This window comes from Periophthalmus magnuspinnatus, chromosome 21 (assembly GCF_009829125.3).
Source record: "Periophthalmus magnuspinnatus isolate fPerMag1 chromosome 21, fPerMag1.2.pri, whole genome shotgun sequence".
NCBI classification, from domain to species: Eukaryota; Metazoa; Chordata; class Actinopteri; order Gobiiformes; family Gobiidae; genus Periophthalmus; species Periophthalmus magnuspinnatus.
Window position 1 is genome coordinate 27,603,922 of NC_047146.1, and position 24,842 is coordinate 27,628,763.

At 39.2% G+C, this 24,842-nt stretch overlaps 1 protein-coding gene across 2 annotated transcripts in view; it reads left to right on the forward strand.

Annotated features, from left to right (window-relative positions):
* The first annotated feature begins 4,013 nt into the window (after positions 1–4,013).
* pard3bb (par-3 family cell polarity regulator beta b) overlaps positions 4,014–24,842 on the forward strand; it is a 497,556-nt gene continuing 476,727 nt past the window's right edge. For both annotated transcript variants that reach the window (XM_033986829.2, XM_033986830.2), the window contains exons 1-2: positions 4,014–4,766; positions 6,755–6,944. In XM_033986829.2, the coding sequence (XP_033842720.1) occupies positions 6,825–6,944 (120 nt within the window). In that variant the 5' untranslated portion in view covers positions 4,014–4,766; positions 6,755–6,824. The remainder of the gene's footprint in view (positions 4,767–6,754; positions 6,945–24,842) is intronic.

The window sequence follows — 24,842 nt, forward strand, 5'->3', positions numbered from 1 at the left end:
ACCTTTGCTCTTAGGAACCTTAAGTGCAGCATTAAATATTCCTTTGGTGAGCCAAGGGCTTTTGATTATTTGCCGTTTTTGCAATATTCTTTTTACTGGACAGTGTTTATTATCAGTGTTGGGAGTAACGGCGTTAAACTATAACGGCGTTACTAACTGCGTTACTTTTTCAGTAACGGAGTAATCTAACTAATTACCTTTCCCAGCGTCGTAACGCCGTTACCGTTACTGACAATAAAATGTGGCGCGTTACTTTTAATTGAGTTCACTCTGCTCTTCATCAGAGTCTCAGAGATAAAAGGTTTGTTTGAGATGAGGCGGGCGCAGATACGACGCCGTCGATCGGTGCGCGGTGCATGCCAGTTAGTTTTGTGTCCAAGATGCCACCGACTTGCTCTGACGTAACTTGTGCACCGGTAACGGGAATTTTTTGAGCGCAGCAGCTCTCCACTGACTGCGGCCGCCTGCATGGACTACAAACGCGTAATGCATGATGGGAAATGATGTCCTGTCCACACGTGCATTCACAGCGGATTGGGTCCGAGTTGTGTTTTGATCAGAAACGTGACTGTGTTCTCTCCAAAGAGGAACAGGCACAGATCAGAGGTGATTAATATTTGAATACTGGACAGAGAATCACAGTGTGTGGCCAGAGAAGGTTAAAGGTTTTGTATTATTTTACATGGTTTACATTTGAATGCCTTAGTTTTGCAAAACATGGTAATGAATCTTTTCAGTATTATACTGAAAGCACTTTATTGTTACTGTTTATTTTAATGAAGTACAGTTGACTGAAATTGTATGACATGTTGATTTATTTGCACTTCAAATGAAATTTTTATTTTATTTTTTATTTTTGATAAATTCTATAATTTACTTGGAAACAAATGCAAAATAATTGCAATCTGTTAAAGTAAAATAAATGTTAAAGGTTCACATCTGTTGTGTTTTTATTGTTTTAACATAATAAGTAACGTGGAGTAAAGTAACGCGGAGTAGTTACTTTGCCTAGTAACTAGTTACTTCTCCCAAAAAGTAACTAGAGTTACTAACTCAGTTACTTTTGGGAGAAGTAACTTGTAACTATAACTAATTACATTTTTGAAGTAAGATGCCCAACACTGTTTATTATACAGAGATAGAAATATGTTCAAAAAGTTGACATACGCTGGGTTTACATTTGTTTCTGTAAAGACTGAGCTCCAGTCCTGTTCTTGTAAACTATTGTCAAGAGCATTAATGGACTCTTCACTTCTTATTCGTTTATAAGTCACATTTTTGTCTGCTTTGATTTTTTTAAATTCACAATAGTAGAGAATTAAAGACAGGTAAGTGATCATTGATGTCACATATTAACAAGCCACTAGGTGTTTGGTTTCCCATAATATTAGTAAAGATGTTGTCAGTTATTAACGTCACTGTGTGACGTTATTCTGCTGGGTTTGGTTATTGCCGGAAAGAGGGATAAACTTTACACTGCATCAAAAAAATCATCTATTGTTTTTTGTCTGGTTGGATTCAGAAAGTCGATGTTGAAGTCACCACAGATAAATAATAGCTTATGATTAACAGTAGAAGACAATTTCTTCATCCATTCAGCAAAAGCTTCAGTGTTTGAGCCAGGTGAATGATACACACAACTTACAACAGTATTTTTCTTATCATTCTGAATCTCGATAGTTAAACATTGTTTCTTCTAGAGTGAGTTCATAATCATCTAGACAAAAATGTATATCTCTGTCTTGGTTAAACCAGGTTTCTGTAATAGCGATGATATTGAAAGGGCGAGTGAATTGTTGCAGATACTCTTTGATACAACTGAAATTACTATACATGCTCCTTCTATTAAAATGTATTATTGCCAGTTTCTCATCCGAATTTATGTTATTGTTATATTGTTCTTGAGTAAGATAATTAGAGATTGTATCAAAAGTGGAGAGAAAATTGTTATCTGAGTCAATCTCAGATAGATAGGGTGTGCCAAACTCCATGTACTTAAAAGTTTCTAGATCAATTTGTTTGTGATGGAGGATTCTCTGTAGTGTGTTCAGTTCATTGCTGTTTGATGGTGCAGATGTATTTGTTGTAGGCCTATTGTTCATATTGTTCATAAGGGATGTATAGAGTCATTTGCTACTTTATTTTGTCCATTGCTGTCAGTTGCGACAATGGCTGAGTGGTTAGAGTGTTGGTACCCCAACCCGAAGGTCGGAGGATCGAGTCTCGCTCGGACCAAGTTCTGTCGTAGGGGTCGATGGTGCAGATTGGCAGCCTCGCTTCCGTCAGTCTGCCCCAGGGCAGCTGTGGCTACAGTAGTAGCTTACCATCATCAAGTGTGGAAATGAATGAATAATGACTGTAGTGTAGGCTTTGACAAGCCTGTAAAGCACATTACAAGTGTAAGCCATTATTATTATTATTTATCCAATTCTTCTTTCTTTCTCACCACCAACACTTTGGCTTCCTCTGGGGTCCCGTTTAAATCATCTCAAGGATGATCAGAAGAAATGGACAGAACCCAAGGTAAATATAGGAGGGTCACAGCAAAGGGTCTGAATACTTATGGCCGTGTGATATTTCAGTTTTTCTTTTTTAACAAATCTGCAAAAATTTAAACAATTTCATGTTTCTTTGTCAACATGGGGTGCTGTGTGTACATTAATGAGGAAAAAAATGAAATGAAATTATTTTAGCAACGGATTTTAGCAAATGGCTAGAATATAACAAAGAGTGAAAAATTTAAGGGGGTCTGAATACTTTCCTTCACTGTAACTAGTGATGTTACCATTTTATGTAAAATGATATTATATGTCACTAGATGTTTGACTGTGACTTCAGTTAAAGGTGAGAATGAGAGGATGTCCCTGATACAGATATCAAAATTATATTAAGTTTCAATTTTAGGCACTAGACTATTGTTTTACCTGTGACTAAACTACACTTACGTACGGTCAGAGTCGTCCCTGAGTCAAAAATATTTTGACAACATATAAACAAGTACTGGTAGTCAGACTTTTACCAAAGGCAGCGCGTTCCAAACACATGAGACGAGTGTATCAAATGCTTGGTGTGCCAAACACCTTTAAATGTTGCAGACACTATGAACACCAAACCATGATTATTTTTTTGGTTGTTCAGATCTTAAAAAAAAAAAAAAAAAAAGCAAAAACTTTTTGTATTTGTATTGGTTACAACCAAAAAAAAAAAGGATTGGGCTACAGCCACTTGCTTATGTAAGCCTAACCAACTGATTCATTGGAATTCAGTGACCCAGAAACTAATGCTAAATCAATTAGAAGACAAACACTTGCATAAATCTGAGCGGCTAATTACAAAGGCAAGCTCCACCTCAGAGGAGTAGTCTGCTGCCCTTTGAAGACTGACTACACTTTAAAATCTAATGTTTTCTGTAAAATAAAAGTAGGTTAAGCCTATTTTCTTGAGTTGTATGTGCTATGACAGGCTCAGGCACCATGACAACAAAGATTTCATTGTTTGTGTGTTTGATAGAGCCCTACAATAAAGTGCTTGATCTTTTGTTTTTCTATAGCATAAAGCAGGCTTGCCAAAATACTCAATAATCAAGAAAAAAAAAAAACAACAACAAAAAAACTAAAACGCCAGAGATAAAAATATAAAGGCTATATATACTTTTTATTTAGGCCTAATTTGTTAAGTAGAAAACGTTAACATTTGGCATTGAGGTCTAACAGCTTAGTGTATATTCAGTATCACACTACAAAGCAATGCAATGGTACAACAAAACTCTAAGTTGTGATTAAAGAAGAAATTAAATACCCCAAACATCACAACTTCTTTGCTAGGCCATGATCTATGCACCTGCTGAAAAAGTGCTCTCAGATTTGCGTGCGTAATTTTGCGCTATATAAAAAGCCTACTCAAGGTCCACTGTAGCCCTGGATTGTCTAATAGTCACCAAACCTTCCGAGCTATTGTGGAAGTTCCCCCTAACAACCTAGTATTTATGTTCAACAAAGGCCTGTGTAAATGGATCGCTTCCCCTTTAAGAAAGTGACAGCAACAAGCGGCGGAGGAGCTGGTCAGGAACTGGCCAGGAGCGGACCACAGCGCACTGCAGGAATCTCAAACTTTTCCCGATACTTTATTTTCCTTGGATAGCGATTTAGTTCCGTTACAGATACTCGTCTTGTTGGAATATTAGATCATAGTTTGAATTGTGTTTGTTTCGGGAAAATTGGATGGTGCAGATCACTTGTAGTAGGGAAAAGTTGTGTAGAAAAAACTTGTGAAAGTGATGCCCGTTCCACTGCATCCCTCCCTCCAAAGTATAGCTACGGTGGCTAACGTGAGCTAGCTAAGAATTTTGACATAAAAAGCGACTTTGATCAACTATTACTGACACATGTGTGGATACAGTAAGTTAAATGGCAAGCGTGTACAGTGAATTCATCGTGTTTATCTTCGCCTTCCTGTCTTAACCTGCTCACCTAGCAGTATCAAGCTAAAAGGATTTAGCCAAGCGCGGCTAACACACGAACCGTCCAAGTTGGACAACGTTGGGCAATGTAAATAGATAGAAATGGCGTGCGATGAAAAGCGTTTAATTCACAGCATTTCCATGTAAAATCGTGGCATGTTGGACAACTTTTCTGGGTTTATTTTGGATACAATTTGCATGAAATTGCTGGACTGTGTTGGATTATTTGGCGCATACCTTTATAGAAGCAATCAGCGGTGCACACTGCCAGAGGTATTAGTGGATGAGAACTCATTCATCTACAACAGTAAGTAGTTATAACAAGTATGTTGAAGAAGTTGCCATATTATTTTAAAATCTTCAAATTGCAATCGCATGTTATCTTTATTATTGACACTTTTTCTATTATTGTTTCCTTTTTCTTTGATAGATTACTTACAACAGGGGTCACCAACCTTTTTTAACCTGAGAGCTACTTGGGGCACTGAGTCATACGAAGGGCTACCAGTTTGAGACGCTCTTCTGAAATAACACATTTTCTCAGTTTACCTTTAGTTATATATTATTAATAATGATAAATGATAATCATCTATGTGAACACACTGATCACGTTGTAAGACACTGATCACATTAAGGATTTCTCAAAATAATTATCAACAATGAGCAAGGAGGGAAACATATCAGTATTCAGCACTTTAACTTTACTAATCTTAGTAATTGTTAAATTTCCAGATAACACTTACATCACTACATCTCATAGGAAAAGTGTCCCATTTTCACTATCCATTGACAAACCTTTTTAACAAAACATAAATAATATACATTGCACCAAGTTTCATGAAGTTATCAATTATGTAATGTTAAAGAAAAATAAGATTACATATTTTTAAATAAATCTCGGTTGCGTTGTGTGACTTTTTCACCGGTGTCGTGAAAAAAGCCTGCGTTTAGCTCTGGGCTTGTTCTGCCCATAGTGCGCGTCCCCGTGGGGAGTGCGCGTCCCCGTGGGGAGTGCGCGTCCCCGTGGGGAGTGCGCGTCCCCGTGGGGAGTGCGCGTCCCCGTGGGGAGTGCGCGTCCCCGTGGGGAGTTAGTGTGGAGTTTTGTGAGACGTAGTGAAGTGTCCCTCCACATTGTGCCGCTTTGCCGTCACCACAGTCGCTCCGCAGATGAGATACGCGCAGGTTTCTTTTACAGTCTTAAATCGTTGTGAAAGTGATCTCATTATTTTCTACAATGTTTTGGCGTAAGAAACTGCTTTCAGCGCATCCTCACAGCGCTCGCGAGCGGAGCACTGGTTTTGTCCTTTGAAGTGAGTAGGTCAAAGTTCACCTTAACTTATCTAAACTTCACGTATAATGAACACATGTTTAAGACATTGTCATTTTTAAATCTATATAAACGCAAGGGTGATAAAAAAAAAAAATAGCAACAGAATAAAATTAAATTTTAGTTGCAGCTCATTAGTGAGTTGTGCTATTTTTAGAGTCGGTCTGCTGGCGACTCATGTGGGGCTTGGGGGCCACATGGCGCCCGCGGGCACAGGGTTGGTGACCCCTGACTTACAATATGTACGTACTATATATTAATATTAACACGGTTGATTTGGCACACTTTCGGTTTGATTTAATAATGATAACATGACATCTACATATATTATAATTTATTGAAGATCAAAATATATGCCCCATTTACAAACTGATCAATCATGACCACATTTTTATATAATGCTTTTTCACCTTCTAGGCACTCAAAACTCTTTATATCAAGGAATCACTCACCCACTCACGCACACATTCACACACACCAGTGTACCCAGATGCTGGGGGTGAGGTGTCTTGCCTGAGGACACAACAACAGTATTCATCTGTGGGAGCTGGAATTGCACTGCCAACCTGTGGCTCAGTGGATCTGACCATTTTATCAATGATGTCTTATGTTGTGTTGTTGTACCAAATGAGTTACTTTTTTCAAATGTATATGTCCAAAATATATGCAATATGCCTTATTTATACACTATATTAAATGATGAAAAGCTTTATATATATATATATATATATATATATATATATATATATATATATATATATATATATATATATATATATATTATTTAATCCTTGTATTAGCAAACTACATTAAAAGTTTTAAAATTGATATTTTTTTTCCCAGTCACCTGCAGTGTCTCACCTTACCTCCTGCCACCCTCCCACTTATAAATCCTCATGTTAAAATGAATACATTTTCAAACATAAAAAACAACAGATCTTTTTTTTTTTTTTTCTCCTCTAATCAAGTTTCAGATACTCCAGTTTTGCTTGGACTTCTTCAGAGCTGACCTGAGTTTTGGATGAAGTTCTGTGTGCCATGATGAAGGTGACAGTGAGCTTTGGGCAGACGGGGATTGTGGTCCCCTGTAAAGAGGGATGGACTGTGAGGGACCTCATTCAACAAGCAACACAGAGATACAAGAAACTACTGGAACAGGTGAGCCCCCAGTAGACCTAAACTGGACATCACAACACATATGCCCAGTGACAAACTAATGATAACACATTACACTTAAAGGGGAAATGCAAAAAAATCTTTAAAAGCTTTCAAGATATAATTCATGGTATAATTATTTTCTATTCTTATTTACCAACTCAAAGTTGTATTTAGAGTGGCTTTGAGCAATCTTTATTGTCCTGCATTCAAGAAGTTATTGTTCCGATGAACCCCCACTTTTACCAATCCCAGTACACATCCACTTCTTTTTACTTGCTTCGTTCTCCAATTTTATTAACAGTAATACACGTTGGAATTTGCGTAGCCATTTTGGCATCAGGTGTTTGCTAGCATGGTCTGTCAATCTGTAAGAGGCGCGGACAGCATGAGGCACTTTGTTGTGATGACATTTATGGTGGCGTACCGTAAACAGGTGGAGGTCACCACGATGGTTTTCAACAGGAAGTCAGCAAACTTGTTTCTTTTATCAAGTAGTTTTAGATCAATATTGCAATTTAAAATTTGCATAAATGATAATGATCCATGTGTATCATATATTGCTACTATCATGACTTATAAATTAGTTAGACATTCTCTCTTCTTAGTTCTTATTTTGAATAGAATATAGTCAGATTTTACCCCCCCAATATCCCATGTCATGATTATTGATGTTAACTTGCCTTGTCACGCTCGAAGACATGAACAAAAGCACCTAAGAAATGGTCCATTTTTGTCTCATTGACCCCAGAGCCTTCACTTTAAGTCTAAAAAACCTCACAAGTTGCATAATAGCATTGTGATGACCTCCTAAAAATGACTGATTGCAAAATATCTTTTTCCTTTTATTACATTCGAGGAATTTTCCCCATAGCCCTTAAAGCATTTTGATATCATAAAAAGACCATGCGAGTTCTCAAAGTCTGGGGAAATTAGACAAAGCCACAGAGGTCTGACTCTTCATAATTGCCCCATGAAAAATTAAAAGCATATCTGATTTGAATTGTGACCGTACAGACAGTGGCTTATTCCTATTGTAAGTGCGTGTATGGAAATGAGTGCCTTTGGTGGTTTTCTTTACTGAGAGCTGTTGATTCCCGGCGCTATAGGCTCGTGACCTCCATCAGAAGACCAAATCTACTCAGTGACTGCCTCCATATTGGATCCATTATTCAAAGAGCACACCAGATAGACAGGGCCTCAGCTGCGCCAGAGCCAGACATGCAGCACTATAGTGTTGTTTACAAAGACAAAAGAAGCAATAGATGCACTTAAGAACCAGACTCTACCTCTTACCAATGTGCTTTAGCTTTCATCTGCCCATATATAGAACTGCTTAAGCCCGCTGGACACTTGTTTATCATGCGTTTTATCTTTCCCATATTTGAACAGTGCTGGCCAGTAACAAAATCTACGTGAACATAGCAGTATGTCTCAAACCAATATTGCCATTCTGTTGTTGTGTCCTTTGGCAAGACACCCTATTCATATGTCTACATATCGTAAACTCAGATATTATGTTTTGGATTATCTTGGTATTTTGTTTCTTCCTATACCAGTAATATATCAAGTGATATTACACAGCTGGCAGTTGGAATGGCTGTAGCTCTTGGATAATTCATGCTAATAGCCTTCTGGCATTGTGTAGTTGAGCAAAACACTTATGACATTTGCATAAAGCAGTACTCAAGCTTCTATTCCTCCTTTTATCCTAAGGGTGGGCCAGCATGAACCAAATTTATATGGAGATTGCAGTATATCTCAAACCATTCTTCCTATTTGGTTGTTGTGCACTTTGGCAAGACACATAACTCAATTGTCTGCTTCTTGTGAGCCCAAACATTCTGTTTTGGATTATCTTGTTCATCGTATATTTTCTGTCCTTTTATACCATTAGGTCTGGCTGTTATTACCAAAATTGGGAATTGGAATGATTGTAGCTTTTGAACAGTTCTCTCTAATAGCCTTCTGGCAAGACACTTCATAATACCTTTGCCTGAAGCACTGTTCAAGATTATATTCCCCCCTTTATCTCAAGGGACTGGCCACTATGACAAAAATTTACAATGAAGTTAAAGATTGATGAATGTGTTTTTTTTGTGGAATAGCCTTGCTTTGTACTTGGGCCACTGCCTTTAGTATGTGTGTCATTGTTGATGATGCGTTAGTTTGCTTAGTTGTGCTCGGAAAGGTTTTGGGTGATCAATAGAAGTCAGATCTATGCCAATCTGCCCCAAGGCATCTATGGGCATTGAATTGACTGAATAAGTTACTGACATTGAAGTGTTAAACAACTTTTTGTGTCTGACCTCATTGTATCACATGGCTGTGTTGTTGGATCCTCAGTCTTTACCATGTTTCATATCAGTGGATTTACTCTTGACTCTTCTTCCTCTTTGAAAACTTCCTCTATACCTTTAACTTCCCCTTTATGGGATAGACCAGTTCCTTTTAACTATAAGAATTGTACACCTATTGTTAGGTTTCAGATGACATCACAACATTCTGCGGGTAAAATGAATATTGGAAAGTACAATGTAATCAGTAGGAAAAATTGTCTCTTGCCCCCATCTGGGGTAATGTCATCTTAACATTCTAAAATCTGAAAACCAATAGGAATTCTTATTTACAACTCTCTACACTGCTGGCTGAGCATGTTGCTAATCTAGATGTCTGGTACAAATGGCTTCATATACAGCACATTTTTGTCTTATCTGTTTTACAGCTCTACTTAAAATTGTTTTTGGAAATAAAATGGTAATGGTATGATTTGTCATTTAACAATTCTGAGTTTGTGACACATCTACTTCTTACGATTTGAGTAAAAATATGTTTAATATTGTAATACAGCTAAATTGTCATATTTTTATGCATTTATGCTTGATTGGGATAATAAATGTTGTTTCACAAAAAAAACCCAATTCATTTAGTAATACAATATTAATGTCATATAATCATAATAATCAACATATCTCCACTGCAATCTGCTATCTGCGCTGCTAACTATCTCTTGCCTTCAACAAATTTTGAGTTGAAGCAGAATTTGGGCCCTGGGTATAAACCATCTTGTTGGGCCCGCACTAATGAAAAATACAGACTTTGTGAACTCTTTTGGTATCCATGTTGTGGTGGGGACTTTGATTGAATTGGTAGCTAGTTAATGTTTTTTGAACCAATGTCGTGTTTCCACAATACAATCAGTCAGGTGTACTAAAAACAACCCACCCAGCTAATCTCAAGTGTTACTATATTCTACAAGGTCTATAGTTTGAGAGGGATTTATTATTTGGTCTTTACACATCCAAAAAAACCCCAAAAAAAACCTTTAATGTCTGTTCTGGTACTAAGTCTTATCCATCCATTCATTTTCTTCCGCTTATCCGGGACCGGGTCACGGGGGCAGCTGTCTAAGCAGGGTCTCCCAGACTTCCCTCACCCCAGACGTGTCTTCAAGCTCCTCTGGTGGGACACCAAGGTGTTCCCAGGCCAGCCGAGAAACATAGTTCCTCCAGCGTGTCCTGGGTCTTCTCCGGGGCCTCCTCCCAGTGGGACATGCTCCGAACACTTTCCTAGAGAGGCATCCAGGAGGGGTCCTGGGCAGATGCCCAAGCCACCTTTTTCCGGTGGAGAACCATGACCTCGGATTTGGAGAAGTGGATTCTCATCCCAGCCACTTCACATTCGGCTGCAAACCGCCCCAGTGCCTGCTGCAGGTCCTGGCTCGATGAAGCCATCAGGACAAGATTATCTGCAAACAGCAGAGATGAGATCCTGTGGTTCCCAAACCAGACCCCCTCCAGCCCTTGGCTGTCCATAAATATTATGAACAGAACCGGTGACAAAGGGCAGCCCTGCCGGAGTCCAACATACACCGGGAACAGGTCTGACAATCACGCCCCTCCAGGTGTCACTGTTGTTACCCACATACACACATAGACAAAATTGTTGGTTCCCTTCGGTTAATGAAAGAAAAACTCACAATGCTCACAGAAATAACTTGAATCTGACAAATGTAATAATAAATAAAAATTCTATGAAATTTAACTAATGAAAGTCAGACATTGCTTTTTAACCATGCTTCAACAGAATTATTAAAAAAAATTAACTCATGAAACAGGCCTGGACAAAAATGATGGTACCCCTAGACAAGACTGAAAATAATGTGACCAAAGGGACATGTTAATCCAAGGCGTGTCCACTATTTAGCATCACAGGTGTCTACAATTTCACAGTCAGCGGGCCTATATATACGGCTACAGGTAGTCACTGTGCTGTTTGGTAACATGGTGTGTACCACACTCAATATGGACCAGAGGAAGTAAAGGAAAGAGTTGTCTCAGGAGATTAGAAAGAAAATTATAGACAAGCATCTTAAAGTTAAAGGCTATAAGACCATCTCCAAGCAGCTTGATGTTGCTGTGACTACAGTTACTCATATTAATCAGAAATTTAAGATCCATGGACGTGGCCGCAGGAGGAAAATTGATGACAAATCAAAGAGACGGCTAGTACAAATGGCAACAAAAGAGCCCAGAAAAACTCATAAAGAGATTAAAGGTGAACTTCAAGCTCAAGGAACATCAGTGTTAGATCGCACCATCTGTCATTTTTTGGGCCAAAGTGGACTTAATGGGAGATGACCAAGGAAGACACCATTGTTGAAAACAAATCATAAAAAGGCCAGATTGGAATTTGCCAAACTACATGTTGAGAAGCCACAAAGCCTCTCGATGAATGTCCTATAGATAGATGAGACAAAAATGGAACTTTTTGCCAAGAACCATCAGCTCTATGCTCACAGACGGAAAAATGAAGCATATCAAGAAAAGAACACTGTCCCTACTGTGAAACATGGAGGAGGCTCTGTTATGTTCTGGGGCTGCTTTGCTGCATCTGGCAAAGGGTGTCTTGAACATGTGCAGGGTACAATGAAATTTCAAGACTATCAAGTGATTCTAGATGACAAGGGACAACAGATGAAAAATAGCCTTTTGGCTAATTCTGGTGCATTTGCAGCAATGCTATTAATGTACACTGTCCCTGTCAAATAAACCAATAAATAAATAGAGAGAAATGTGCTGGCCAGTGTCAGAAAGGTTGGTCTCAGTCACAGGTCAAAGGTCTTGCAACAGGACAATGACCCAAAACACACAGCTAAAAACACCCAAGACTAAGAGGAAAACATTGGACTATTCTGAAGTGGCATTCTATGAGCCCTGACCTAAATCCTATTGTTTGGAAGGAGCTGAAACATGCCGTCTGGAAAAGACACCCTTCAAACCTGAAATAACTGGAGCAGTTTGCTCATGAAGAGTGGGCCAAAATAGTTGCTCAGAGGTGCAGAAGTCTCATTGACAGTTAAGGGTGTCATCACCTTTGTCCAGGCCTGTTTCATGAGTTGTTTTTTTTTTTTATAATTCTGTTGAAGCATGGTTGAAAAGCAATGTCTGACTTTCATTGGTTAAATTTCATAGAATTCTTATTTATTATTACTTTGGTCAGATTCAAGTCATTTCTCTGTGACCATTATGAGTTTTTCTTTCATTAACCAACGGGTGGCAGCAGTTTTGTCCACATGTATATGGGCATTGAAGTCTCCCAGGAGAACAATGGAGTCCCCGGTCGATGCACTGTTTAGTACCCCTCCTAGGGACTCCAAAAAGGCCGGGTACTTTGCACTGCTGTTTGGCCTGTAGGCTGACACAACAGTGAGAGACCTGTCCCTGACCCAAAGGTGTAGGGACACGACCCTCTCGTTCACCGGGGTGACAGCTGAGCTGTGGGGCAGTGGGCAAGCCCACACCAGCTCACCTCCGCACCCCACGGGCAACGCCAGAGAAATGGAGATGCTCAACCTCCCGCACAAGCTCAGGCTCCTTCCCCCCCAGCGAGATGACATTCCATGTCCCCAGAGCCAGTATCCATGTTCAGAGATCTGGTCGTTGAGGCCCCCGTCTTCGACTGCTGCCCAGATATCCATGCACCGGCCCCTTATGGATCCTCCCACGGGTGGTCGGTCCACGTGAGTATGGCCCCACATCGCTCCTTCGGGCTGAGCCCGGCTGGAATGGGGAAAGGCCTGGCCACCAGATGCTCACTCTCGAGCACCCACCACTGGCCTGGCTCCAGGGTGGGGCCCCGGTAACGCCAATCTTGGTGACATACCTGACCTTGTTCTTTCACTCGTCATAAAGGGCTTCTGAACTGCTGCTAATTTGACCTGCTTGCCATGGGTAACCCTACCCGGGTCCCATTATTTAATAACAGAAAATATATCAAAGAATATATATATGTTCCTTCATATTTTGATAAATTCTTCAAAGCACTGTATTGGTGTCATAGATATTTGTAGGTTTGCTAAAAGTATTGAAAATTGATACTAATCGATGCTAAAACTAGTATCAAAACATGATACTCATTTGAAGTATCAATGCCAAAAAAATCACATTCACGGGACAGAAATGAACCTTTCCTGACAGTTTTAGAATGATCTTGAGCTGTAGCAAAACAATTATTAGACCACATGGACTAGTACACGCCCATGAACCAGTTGAAAATTTTCGTGACAACATATTGGAAAAAATATTTGGAAAAAAATCTGTGGTAATCCTAATACATTTTCATCTTGTTCTCTTGTTCAACACTTGGTTGATGAGTTTTGTAGTGAAGTCTCCCGGAGCGTCTGCCTGCAGCCTCCCTGTGTGAATGGCTGCTCCTCTCTGCTCTATTGATTAGCTCTCTGACTGTATAAATGCTTGGTTTCCTGGTTGCATGTGAATGAACGCCTTGTTAAGCACATGCACCGTGCACTCCTCTGTCACGGCCTCCCCCTCTCCCACTGCTCCTGTTGTTTTCTCTTCACTTCCTCCTTCTCTCCTCCTACGTCTTTGTCAGCGCTTCCCAAAAATCACACACTTGCCTAGAAATTCACTCTGTACCACCCAAATGCAGAGGTAGTTGTGACAAGTTGTGTAAATTAAACTAGACCGCTTTGACTGTGATCCCCAAAGTCTCATAAAATGTATTTAAGAAGAATATAAAAAATATCTAACCAAAATATTTTTTTAAATTTGTTAGTTTTTTCAGTGTACTTTCTTCTGTGAACTTCTGTGTACTTTCTTGGATGAGCAGCGAAACGTCTTCACTCCTACAAGATTTGTCTAGTTGACAGATTTAACTTCGTTGTTTGCTATGGATCAGACCTGGACGACTGAGGGTCTACACAGATGGCTAAAAATACTTGCATTCTTACTTTGGGTGGGCACCTCTTTCCATAGATCTGACTTGTAACTTGATGGCATCACCTGCTTAATGTCTCCATGGGGATCTGCCCAATGCCATATTGTGGAGCAAGCCACTCAAAGCAATAACATCTTTATAGAGGGAAGCAGGTGGTGGACCCTCAGCCAGAAAACTGTAACTTTAAGGTTAAGTTCTATGAAATATGATTTATTTTCAAACCACTCTTTTCTCAGCCAGTGACGTTGTACTTCTGCTTCCATCATTGTATTTCCTAAAATTGTATCTGTTTTGTCTTCCCTTTTATTGTTTGACATTTAAAACTATTCATACTTCATTTTATGTTCCACTTTGGTTATACACATATAGGATTGGGCACTGAACAGTCTTTTTTTTGGTGTCTGTATTTTATTTTTATTTTTATGTGCAGTTGAAACAGTGTTGGTGCTGAAGATTATGGCAGATTTTACGCTGACTTGTTTGAGCACACGCGGTCCACATTAATTTGTGAATTATGATCGTATTGGGACTGGGTAGGAGGAGTTTGGTTCATATTGTCTATTCGGCTTCAATTTAATCAAACTTGTTTGCACTTAAGCTGGAACTAAACCCAAGATTTGAACCAGGACTAAAAACAGGACTAATCCAAAACCAGTACTAAACCAGATTTTACTAAATTGTAATGATCTCTTAATCAGCCCAACTGTAGACCTAAACCCGGGCTAAACCCGGGCTAAACCCGGGCTAAACTCGGGTTGAACTCGGGTTGAACTAGGGCTAAACCCGGGCTAAAATTGAGCTAAACTCAAGCTAAACTCAAGCTAAACTCAAGCTAAACTCAAGCTAAACTCAAGCTAAACTCAAGCTAAACTCAAGCTAAACTCGAGCTAAACTTGGAATAAACTTGGGCTAAACTTGGTTTCAGACTTGTGCCAAACTTGGTTTCAGACTTGTGCCAAATTTGGTTTCACACTCGGGCTAAACTTGGTTTCAGACTCGGGTTAAACTTGGTTTTAGACTTGGGTCTAAAATGGGGTCTAAAACTGGGACTTACACCAGGATTTACACCGGGATTTACACCCATATAACCCGGATTTAACTTGGACTAACTTGAATCATACATCTGCATACATATAGTTCCCATGCCACAGTTTGGGAACCAGTTTTGTAGACCTATTTTCTCTCGCCTTGCACTTTATTTTGAAGTTGCATCTTGGAGGATTATTACTCATGTTTGTGCACCGTAGTCCCCTCTCTAATCCCTTGCAGTTCACGCCAATGACGGTTTAAATTGTCACTTAAACAGCTTGCCTTCTATCTCTCCGCTCTTTCTAGCCATTTTATCAGCTCTGTCCTACTTAGAAAGCTTGTATTACAACCGTGCGTTGTATTTTCCCCCTGCTGAATTGACTGACACAAGCAGTCCCACAGCTCTGCTAAGACCTACAGGCAGTAAACACATCATCGTGTTGTAAGGAATGGGTTAGCCTGGAGATTTAGGAGGGATTTACTGTGACTAAATATTGTATTGTTTTTGTTTTCTTCCTCTTATTGTGTCAATTTTTCATTGCAGTGGTAGGTTAATATTAGTAGTAGTAGCAGATGTGGTAGTACTTTTACTGTATTAACTGTTTGTAGTAGTAGTAATTGGTCATTGATGAAGTTGGTAGCAAAAGAAAAATTCTAATTTGTTTCTTCAGTTGTGATCAAATTGCTGGTGGACACTGCCTTTTATCTATTTGAAGGGAGGAGCTAACTACACTGAAACGCGCCTATTTGTTTATAGTTTGTTGGCTAGATCTATTGAACTACACACTGTGAACTGTCATATTTTGCATAATTGTTGAGGCGCCTAATGGGTTCTCTCACCCCTAGTAGCAGAAGAAGCTTGAATGAGAGGTGAAATATCTTCACTAAAACTTTTGTCCAGTTGACAGAATTGTGTTTTTTCTTTTGCTATGGATCATACCTGGACGACTCAGGGATTACAGTCATTGATGAAGTTGGTCATGTCCAGGTGGGTAATATTGTTTTGCAGTAACAGTACTTACCGTACACTTGTCTCTTGTTACAAAGTCTTCTACTGCTTTACAGTGTTTTATTCTGTGTTTTACTGTATATGTAAAGATGTAATATCACTGGATTTTCATATTGTAATTTTACTTGCTTGATTGTGACCTATTTGTAGTAGATTAGAAAGTTACATTTGAAATAAACAAAACAAAAACACAGTATCATACTTTATACTCGTCCAGGTCAACATGGTAAATAAGAATATGTTCTTTTCATAGTTCTTCCTGGTGAAATAAAAATAATATAATAAAATTTTAATAATTTTTCAGCTAAGTACCTCAATTGGACACTGTAAAGTAGCTGAACATGACTAAGCCATAAAGCTCTATGCTTCAGTAAATAGACTCCTCTGTAATGAGAGAGGCTGGTTACTTGACCCACATTTGTGTCTAGACACTTCTCATCAAGTTACAAAATCACTTAAAGTTCTTAAATGCGTTGGACTAGTGACATTATCTCTTGCTTTAGGTGAACAAAGGTTCCTACTCTCCTATGTCACTGATTACAAATACTACTTTTATTTATTTATTTATTTATTTTTTCCTTACCTGACAAGCATTGCAATTACATGTGATTTAGGTTTCATGTATTTATAGGACAATTCTGTTCAAAGTTCACATTTTAAATGGCTCCATGAGAATTGACAAAAGTAATATGAACTGAGAAACGATTTTAAAGACCACACATTTCAGAACATGTTTGCACAGATCTAAACTACAGGGTTAGCAGTTATTATGCAGAATAAGACACAGCATTTTATTGTTTGTCAAGGAAATTATGATACATTTTTAACATATGCCAAACTCAGTTAGCTGAGAGTTAGCTGTGAGTGAGGAGGAAGAGGAGGAGAGAGGGGAGGGACATGTGCCACCTTTTCCTCTTCACACAAACACAATAGAGGAATGTGGAGAATGAGCTCAATGCTTTTATGGGCCACTTCAAATACTTTCATGATATGAGTAGACCTGCATTTGTGTGTAATGGAGAAGTGTTATCATCCCTTGAAAGAGAAGAGGAAATTTGATTTGTGTACACCTCTTGAAATGGGCCTACTAGTTCTGTCCCTTACTATTATGGAATATAATTTAAAGTTTCTATATGGAATTTTTCAGGTGGAGGATTAGTCACCTGCATTTCTCCATGGCGGTGTTGTTGCTTTGCCCAATCCATAAACTTATCTATCTACCTTCCACCAGAAAAGTTATGTAGTTCATCTTTAATTCTTCAATATGTCACAGATTTTGAAAGTATTGTAAGCTACACTGTACGTTTGGGCCTGCACTTTTGCAAAAAGGCTAAGGGACCTTCCCATTACTTGTTTTCTGTTGTCATGTTACATTTGAATAGAAACTCAATCTTGAGACAACAGTGATTTGATTGTGGCAGAAACTAGTTTGCAAATACAGGAACAAATCTTTAGCATTGTCTGAAGCTATAGTATTGGTAACTACAATGAATGAACAGCAAAACTTTGGTGACTAATTTGAGTAACACAGAAATGAAAGGATACAATGATAGCAATATATTATTTACAGGCCTTAATTCTATATATTTTCACAGTTGGGTTACCATGAAATTATTGGAAAATGTAATAACTTTATTAATGAATTATTTTTACTGAGATGTTATTTTAAATAAATATACAGTAAGTATGTCGAACCAAATTTGAGTTACACTTATTTAATATCTTGCATCTTATCTGTTTATCTATAGATTATCTGTTTTCAGTGGTCTACAATCTTGTTCTGTCAAATATCTAGATCACGAGAGCGCGATAGCACTAATAGTGGCAGTATCTTTTATTATATCAGTCTAAACAGTGTATTAAGGGCTAATCCCCTTCAGTCATCAGCATGTTTACAGCTCTTATCGTAAGTCCTACATTATGTGAAAGCCTCCAGGATTTTGAATTGCCACTGTTGAAGTTAAAGGTCCCTCTCCTCAAGTCCATGTGATGGGTAATTGATTCAGACGAGGTTAATTTTCAGCTTAGATTAAAATGTGCTCAAGTCTTATCAAGCGCTCTACAGTCAATCTCTTGTTGTCTTAGCAGTGAGTTGGCTTCTATGTATATAATCAAAGTAACGTCGAAGAAGTTTACCAAGTAGTGATTGCTTAGCTTAAGACTTATTGTAATGTTTGTGTCCAAATTGAGTTCTTTGTTGGCTGATTTTAAATGTTGAATAATGTTAAGATTTTTAATACATTGATGATAAAAAAAAAAAAAAAAAACAGTAATGGAGTGATGAAGTTGTGATTCAGTTTAGGATTTTAATCTTCTTTAAAGGTGCACAATGTAACATTTCTAGTGGAGAGTCTCATTGTCTCCATGGAGATTATTACCTTATTGCCTTACCCAGAATGTTGCACAGTATGCCATTAAACATATGTATCTCTATGGATAAAGCAGTGGACGCCAGCAGGCCAAGTTACAGAACAGGTCTGCATAAAGATCTCACAGTAAGAATTAGTGTTCTTAAAGGTATTTTTGTGTAGCTGCAAAAATGGCCCTAATTGAATATATAAAGTGTGCATGGGTGCGCTTCCAGCTACATCGACTCCAATGAACTTTCTATTAAAAAAACTGTTCTCGCTCTTTCCGTAACCACTGCTGTCAGGCTCGTCATTTTGGCCTTAAAATGTCCGTATTAATCCACTTTACATGATCCTCCTGATATGATATTAATTACCTATTTTATCCATAAATCAAGATATGAACATTAATAATAGCTCCCGCTAGCGTTAGCATCAGGTTTGATTGACAGCTTTGCCAAACTCCCTGCTGAACCAGCGATGCGGGCATTGCTACAATATTCGTTGTTAGAATTCCAAATATGGAACTCGCCGCCCAAATTCGCCCCTGTAACTACTAGCCTTGATGAGTTTCATATGCCTGGAGTCGAACGCTATGGGTGACATCACACTCCCTTAGCTCACCTCTTTGTACAGTCTATGTTTTTGTTGTCATACAGTGAAACATTTATAATTTCAAGTTATTTCTTCTGTGCTCACTTCAAGTGCATGTAATTGTTCATTTTTGGGGAAATTTCAAGATTACTTTCTGAACTCTTCACTTTCATAAGTGTGACTGAAGGATTCTCTTTCCTTAAACAGAAATGGGGGCCTGAGACATAATCTCTCCCCCATCTACAACTCCATCCTCAGACCCAGAACAATGAGAACAATAGCAGGGTCGTTAAGGGCTGAATAGGGTAGTCTCAGCTGAAACTGGAAACAAAAGCTGTTAACAGTTTCAGTGTGGTTAGCCCCCTCCCCTCAGATAGATATAAGGCAGTGACCACCAGCATTCTGACCAGAACTGAAGAAGCGGCTTGGATAAGCAGCGAAACGTCTTCACTCCTACAACGATTTGTCCAGTTGACAGATTTGAACTTTGTCGTTTGCTATTCACTTCTCGATGTAGAACACTAAGCAAGACTTGAATTGCATGGTCAAACTATCCAAGAAGTAACTGTTATAGCTAGAATATAGGATTTATCACAGGACCAGAACTTACAAAATATAAATAAAAGCACTCAATTCTCAAGCTAAGTAGGCCTGTCATTATTTCAACTTCTACCACTCAAATCTCATCATAGTACAGAAAAATGACCAATTTTTCCCTCTAGTGCAAAGAAAACGTATCCATGATAAATATTGACCCCGAAAAATGATTGTTCCATTTGTCATGTATTGACATTGTCAATAGTCGATATACTATTTATCATGACAGGCTTAGCTAAAAATCCTACTTTTATGTACAAGTTGCTCATGTGACTCAAGTCTTGTGCTCTGGGAGGGTACACACTTTGCAGAACATAACAAAGAAAGAAAAACTGTGAATAGTGTTTTAAATAAATATGATGGCCTGAACTTCATCCCTTCCGTCTCACAATAGACGTACATAATAACTTTTCGCTCTGCAGGGAAACTGGGAGGCTACAAGGAAAACAAACTAGCAGTAATGTCTTGTGTAACTGCAGTGGGAGAATGTTAAATCATATATCAAATGCAAATGTTGTTTAAGGCAAGTTAAGGTACACAAATCACTGCTTCATTCACCTAAAATAATTACTATATCATTCAACACATGACAGATGGAACAATAACTTTTGGGGCTCTATATTCATTGTTTATACTTTTCTTTTGTGCTAGTGAGGAACTTTTTGTAATTTTTCTGTATTGTGATAAGATTTGAGTTGGTAGAGGCTTGACTAAGTAACTTCTATGACTCATTACGTGTTTATTGCAGCTCATGTTCAAAAACAAGAGGGTATATATAGTTTTTTGGGGGCAAAATCCTGTGTATGGTTATCGCGTCAGTGGCATAATAGCATTCATGTATGTACATGTTTTCATCAGCAATATGTGTAGTTCACATTTTGTTATCATGACTAACAGGCCTACCTAGAATAAATACAGTAAATATGGAGCCAAAAATACATATGTTCCTACTTCATACATTGAACAATAAGCTAGTTAGGCCCGAGCCTGGGACTCCGTCCCGGCGAGGGACTCATTAAAACCGCGTCCGAAACCCGGAAAATGGCAAAAATCAAGTAGTAAACACGCCCCGACATGGCAGTGAGTGGTGTCAAAAATTAGAACTCGACGAGCTCTAATTGTCACAAAAGACCCCGAGAAAAAATAACGAAAGATGACTCGGTAGCGCCACCTCAAACTTTGATTTTCATGGGGCCAATGGGAGCCCGCCTCGGAAAAAAGTCGACGTAAAAATCCGAAACTCACATCAAAAAATAGTACATGTCGGGACATGACAAAAATGATATTGTGGCCCCGCCCTAAAATGTACAGGAAGTCGGCCATATTGGATCAAACCCGGGAACGACAAAAGTGCACACCCTCACATTCAGGACATTTTCTCGCCCAGTTTTCATCACAAACACTTCAAATTTGGCCAAATCCCTCTAAACCCATGTGTGATTAAAGATTAACAATTACATTTTGATTATGACTTTGGGTGTGGTCAGGGTGAATTTTCAACAAAATCGCAATTTTTGCAATATTTCAATAAAATATTTATGTTTCACACATTTTTTGTTGGGAAAATGCTAATACAGCGTTTATGCACATTTGTGAGCTGAACGCAATGGTATGCAAATCAAGGCACTCTCTCACAAAATGGCTCTCTAGCGCCCTCTTCAAATTTCATTTTCAAAAATTCATAGAAGACAAGCGATTTGTCGTGGACGTGTGAAAAAATTCACAGGGGCCTTATTTGTGATGGGGCACAATGTGAGAAAGTCACATGACTGTAGCTGTTATGGTTTAGGAGAAAAATAATGGGTGGAAAATGCGTTTCCATTATTAGGCCCGAGCCTGGGACCCCGTCCCGGCGAGGGACTCATTAAAACCGCGTCCAGAGCATGGAAAATGGCAAAAATCAAGTAGTAAACACGCCCCGACATGGCAGTGAGTGGTGTCAAAAATTAGAACTCGACGAGCTCTAATTGTCACAAAAGACCCCGAGAAAAAATAACGAAAGACGACTCGGTAGCGCCACCTCAAACTTTGATTTTCATGGGGCCAATGGGAGCCCGACTCAGAAAAAAGTCAACGTAAAAATCTGAAACTCACATCAAAAAATAGTACATGTCGGGACATGACAAAAATGATATTATGGCCCCGCCCTAAAATTTACAGGACGTCGGCCATATTGGATCAAACCCGGGAACGACAAAAGTGCACACCCATATTCCTCTCATCATACTGAACAAAAAAGCCAATGAGAACATACCTCTATTTTCAACTATGTTACCATGGTAACATAATAAATGTGTCATTGAAATGAATGGGGTTCAGAGTACTGAACTTTGTTGTAGACTAAATAGATGCTCTACACTCATCAAACTATGGCCTAAAATTCAAGATTGGCAAAAAAAAGTTGTATTTTGATGTTCCAAAAAATTAAAGTATCAAAATGACTCAATATCGCCCCCTCAAAATTTTAAATACATTACGGCAATGAGAGACCTTTTTCATCGTAGACAATTTAAATTTGGTATATACATAGAAGATGTCAAGACAAGTAAAAAATTATATTATGACCCCACCCTAAACCCTACAGCAGTGGTCGGCAACGTCCGGCCCGCGGGAAAATGTTGGCCCTTTGCCAATTTATTTTGGCCCGCCAGAGGATTTTGGACTTTCTTCCGGCATTGATTCTTTAATACTGTCATGATCCGCTCCGTCTGCTCCACGTTTTTCCTCCTGTCCTGCTCGTTCCCTCCCTCACCTGCCGAGCTGGGCTGAGCTCCTGGCTCCTCCTGCGCCCTGCAGCTCATCAGCGCGATCACCACCACCTGCTGTGTGTAAGAGGAGGCAGGACCAGACACTCAGGGCGAGATCATCTGCGTTTCTACACCCTGTTCAGTGCCGGTTCATCTTCGTTTCAGCCTCATCCCGTTCGGTGCCGGATCGTATGTGCGTCTCCACCCAGCTTGCTGGACCGTCTCAGCTCCAGCGCTCCCGGCTCAGCTCCGACCCTGCTTCCACCCTGCTTCCCAGCCCTGGTACTGTCTGTTTTATCTCTGCATTCCGCGACCCCGGACCCTGGTTAGCACTCTGCATCCTGCCCTGGTGCTGCCCGCATCGTCATCTCCGCTGCGCTCCACGTTCCACTCCTGGATCCTGGCCCGTGCCTCACCTCCTGCTCACTGCCGGATCTACCCTCGAACTGTACTATTTGTCATTTCTTTAATAAATACCGTCAGTATTCCCCGGGTCTGCATCCTTTCGTCCGCTACACCCACCGTTACGACTAATACCAAGTTATGTGGGCACTGCTACGGGCATTCCACTGCCCATGATGTGCATGTAACACAACATTAAAAGCAAACAATGAACTGGTGTGTACATACACCTTCACCAGTCAAAATCGTGGCTAACTGTTTTTGGACATCTGGTGAGGCAAGTGTGCAGACTGCGTGCAGCTCAAGGAATGTGCACCAGTTACGCTATAGCCTTCTTGCACTTCTGTGGTTAGTTATTCAAAATTCCCTATTTTATTAAAATAAATCACTTAATCACAAAACTGTCAAAATACTCAGTTTGAAGATTTCTTTTAACCGGGGTGGGGACTTGCTTTTTGTCCGCATGTCAGGTTTTATTGTTCCCGACCTTTGCTCATGTTTGACACAACATAAATCCACTTAGCCATGTCAATTTTAAACATTTTTCATTTACGTTGTGATTTTATCACGATCCTTGCTGCACTTGGCATCATCCAAGTCCTACAGCTCTCCCACAGTCGTGCGTAAAGGTGCAGGTCATTACGGCACCAAATGCAGAGTAAGGAAGCCGTTAGTGCGGTATTACGCACGACTAAAAGCCTGTCGTAGTTTAACCTTCGAGGCAGAGCTAAATCGCAGTGATGGTCACAAGAAGACAGCGTGAGAAAAGAATTTTGATGGAGAGATTTGACGATAAGCAATAATTACGCAGCTTCCTGGTTCAAGTAACCGTCTTAGAAAGATTTTATCCTTGTTTAAATCCGCACATTTTAACCACAAAAGTATTAGTTTCAATTAATATCATGAGACAAAGACCTGAATAAATGAGGTAAAACCTTAAAGTGAAAAGTTTTTCATAGCTCTACCCGATACTGTGCGCCTTTAGTATCCATATTACCATGTTCAACAAAGGCATAATTCTTACCAAAACCATAATAAAAGGAGCAAAAGCTTTTGCCCGAGGATTTTTTAATTGGCTGTTTTAGGTGAGTTAAAATGCATGTAATTCATATTTATGTATTTACAAATATATGTAAGCCAATACCTTTACCATCTGGCCCGCCACCTGTGGGCGCTGAAAAAAAATTGGCCCGAAGCCAAGCGAAGTTGCCGACCCCTGCCCTACAGGAAGTCGGACATTTTGGGCAGAACTCCATTTTTCCAAAATTTTACCTCTCACATTTGGATTTTTTGCGCCGTGGATTTTCATTCAAAAAACTTGCAAATTGGTCAAAATGAACTAGATCCATGTGGGATTATAGAGAACTTTCTTGGATTTTTCTACATCATAAAATGTGGGTGTGGCCAGCCTTCAAATTAAAAAGCAATATTTTGAAGTGTTAAAGTGTGCATAACTCACACATGCAGTGTCCTATTTCCCGGCATTAATATACATTTTGTTTAAAATCTTGATCTGCACGAAATGATATACAATTTGCATGTGTCAGAATTTTTTTTGCTCCACAGCGCCCCCTTGAACTTTTGAATTGTACCAAAAAAATTACTTTGACGTAAACATTTGAAATTTGACATGGACATTTGGCTTGGTAAACTGAACAAAAAAGTCAAAAAGGAAATACCTCTAATTTCAAAGGTGTTGCCATGGCAACGTCTGACATTTCTCATTGAAATACATGGGTTTTGGTTAACTGGGATGAAAAATAATTACTTTGTCATAGACCATTGAAATTTGGTACACATATTCCTCTCATCATACTGAACAAAAAAGCCAATGAAGACATACCTCTTTTTCCAACAATTCAGGCGTGACAATGTCATAAATGGTCTCAATGAAAAGAATGGAGTAGTATTACTCAGTCGCTGATTTTGGGGGGAG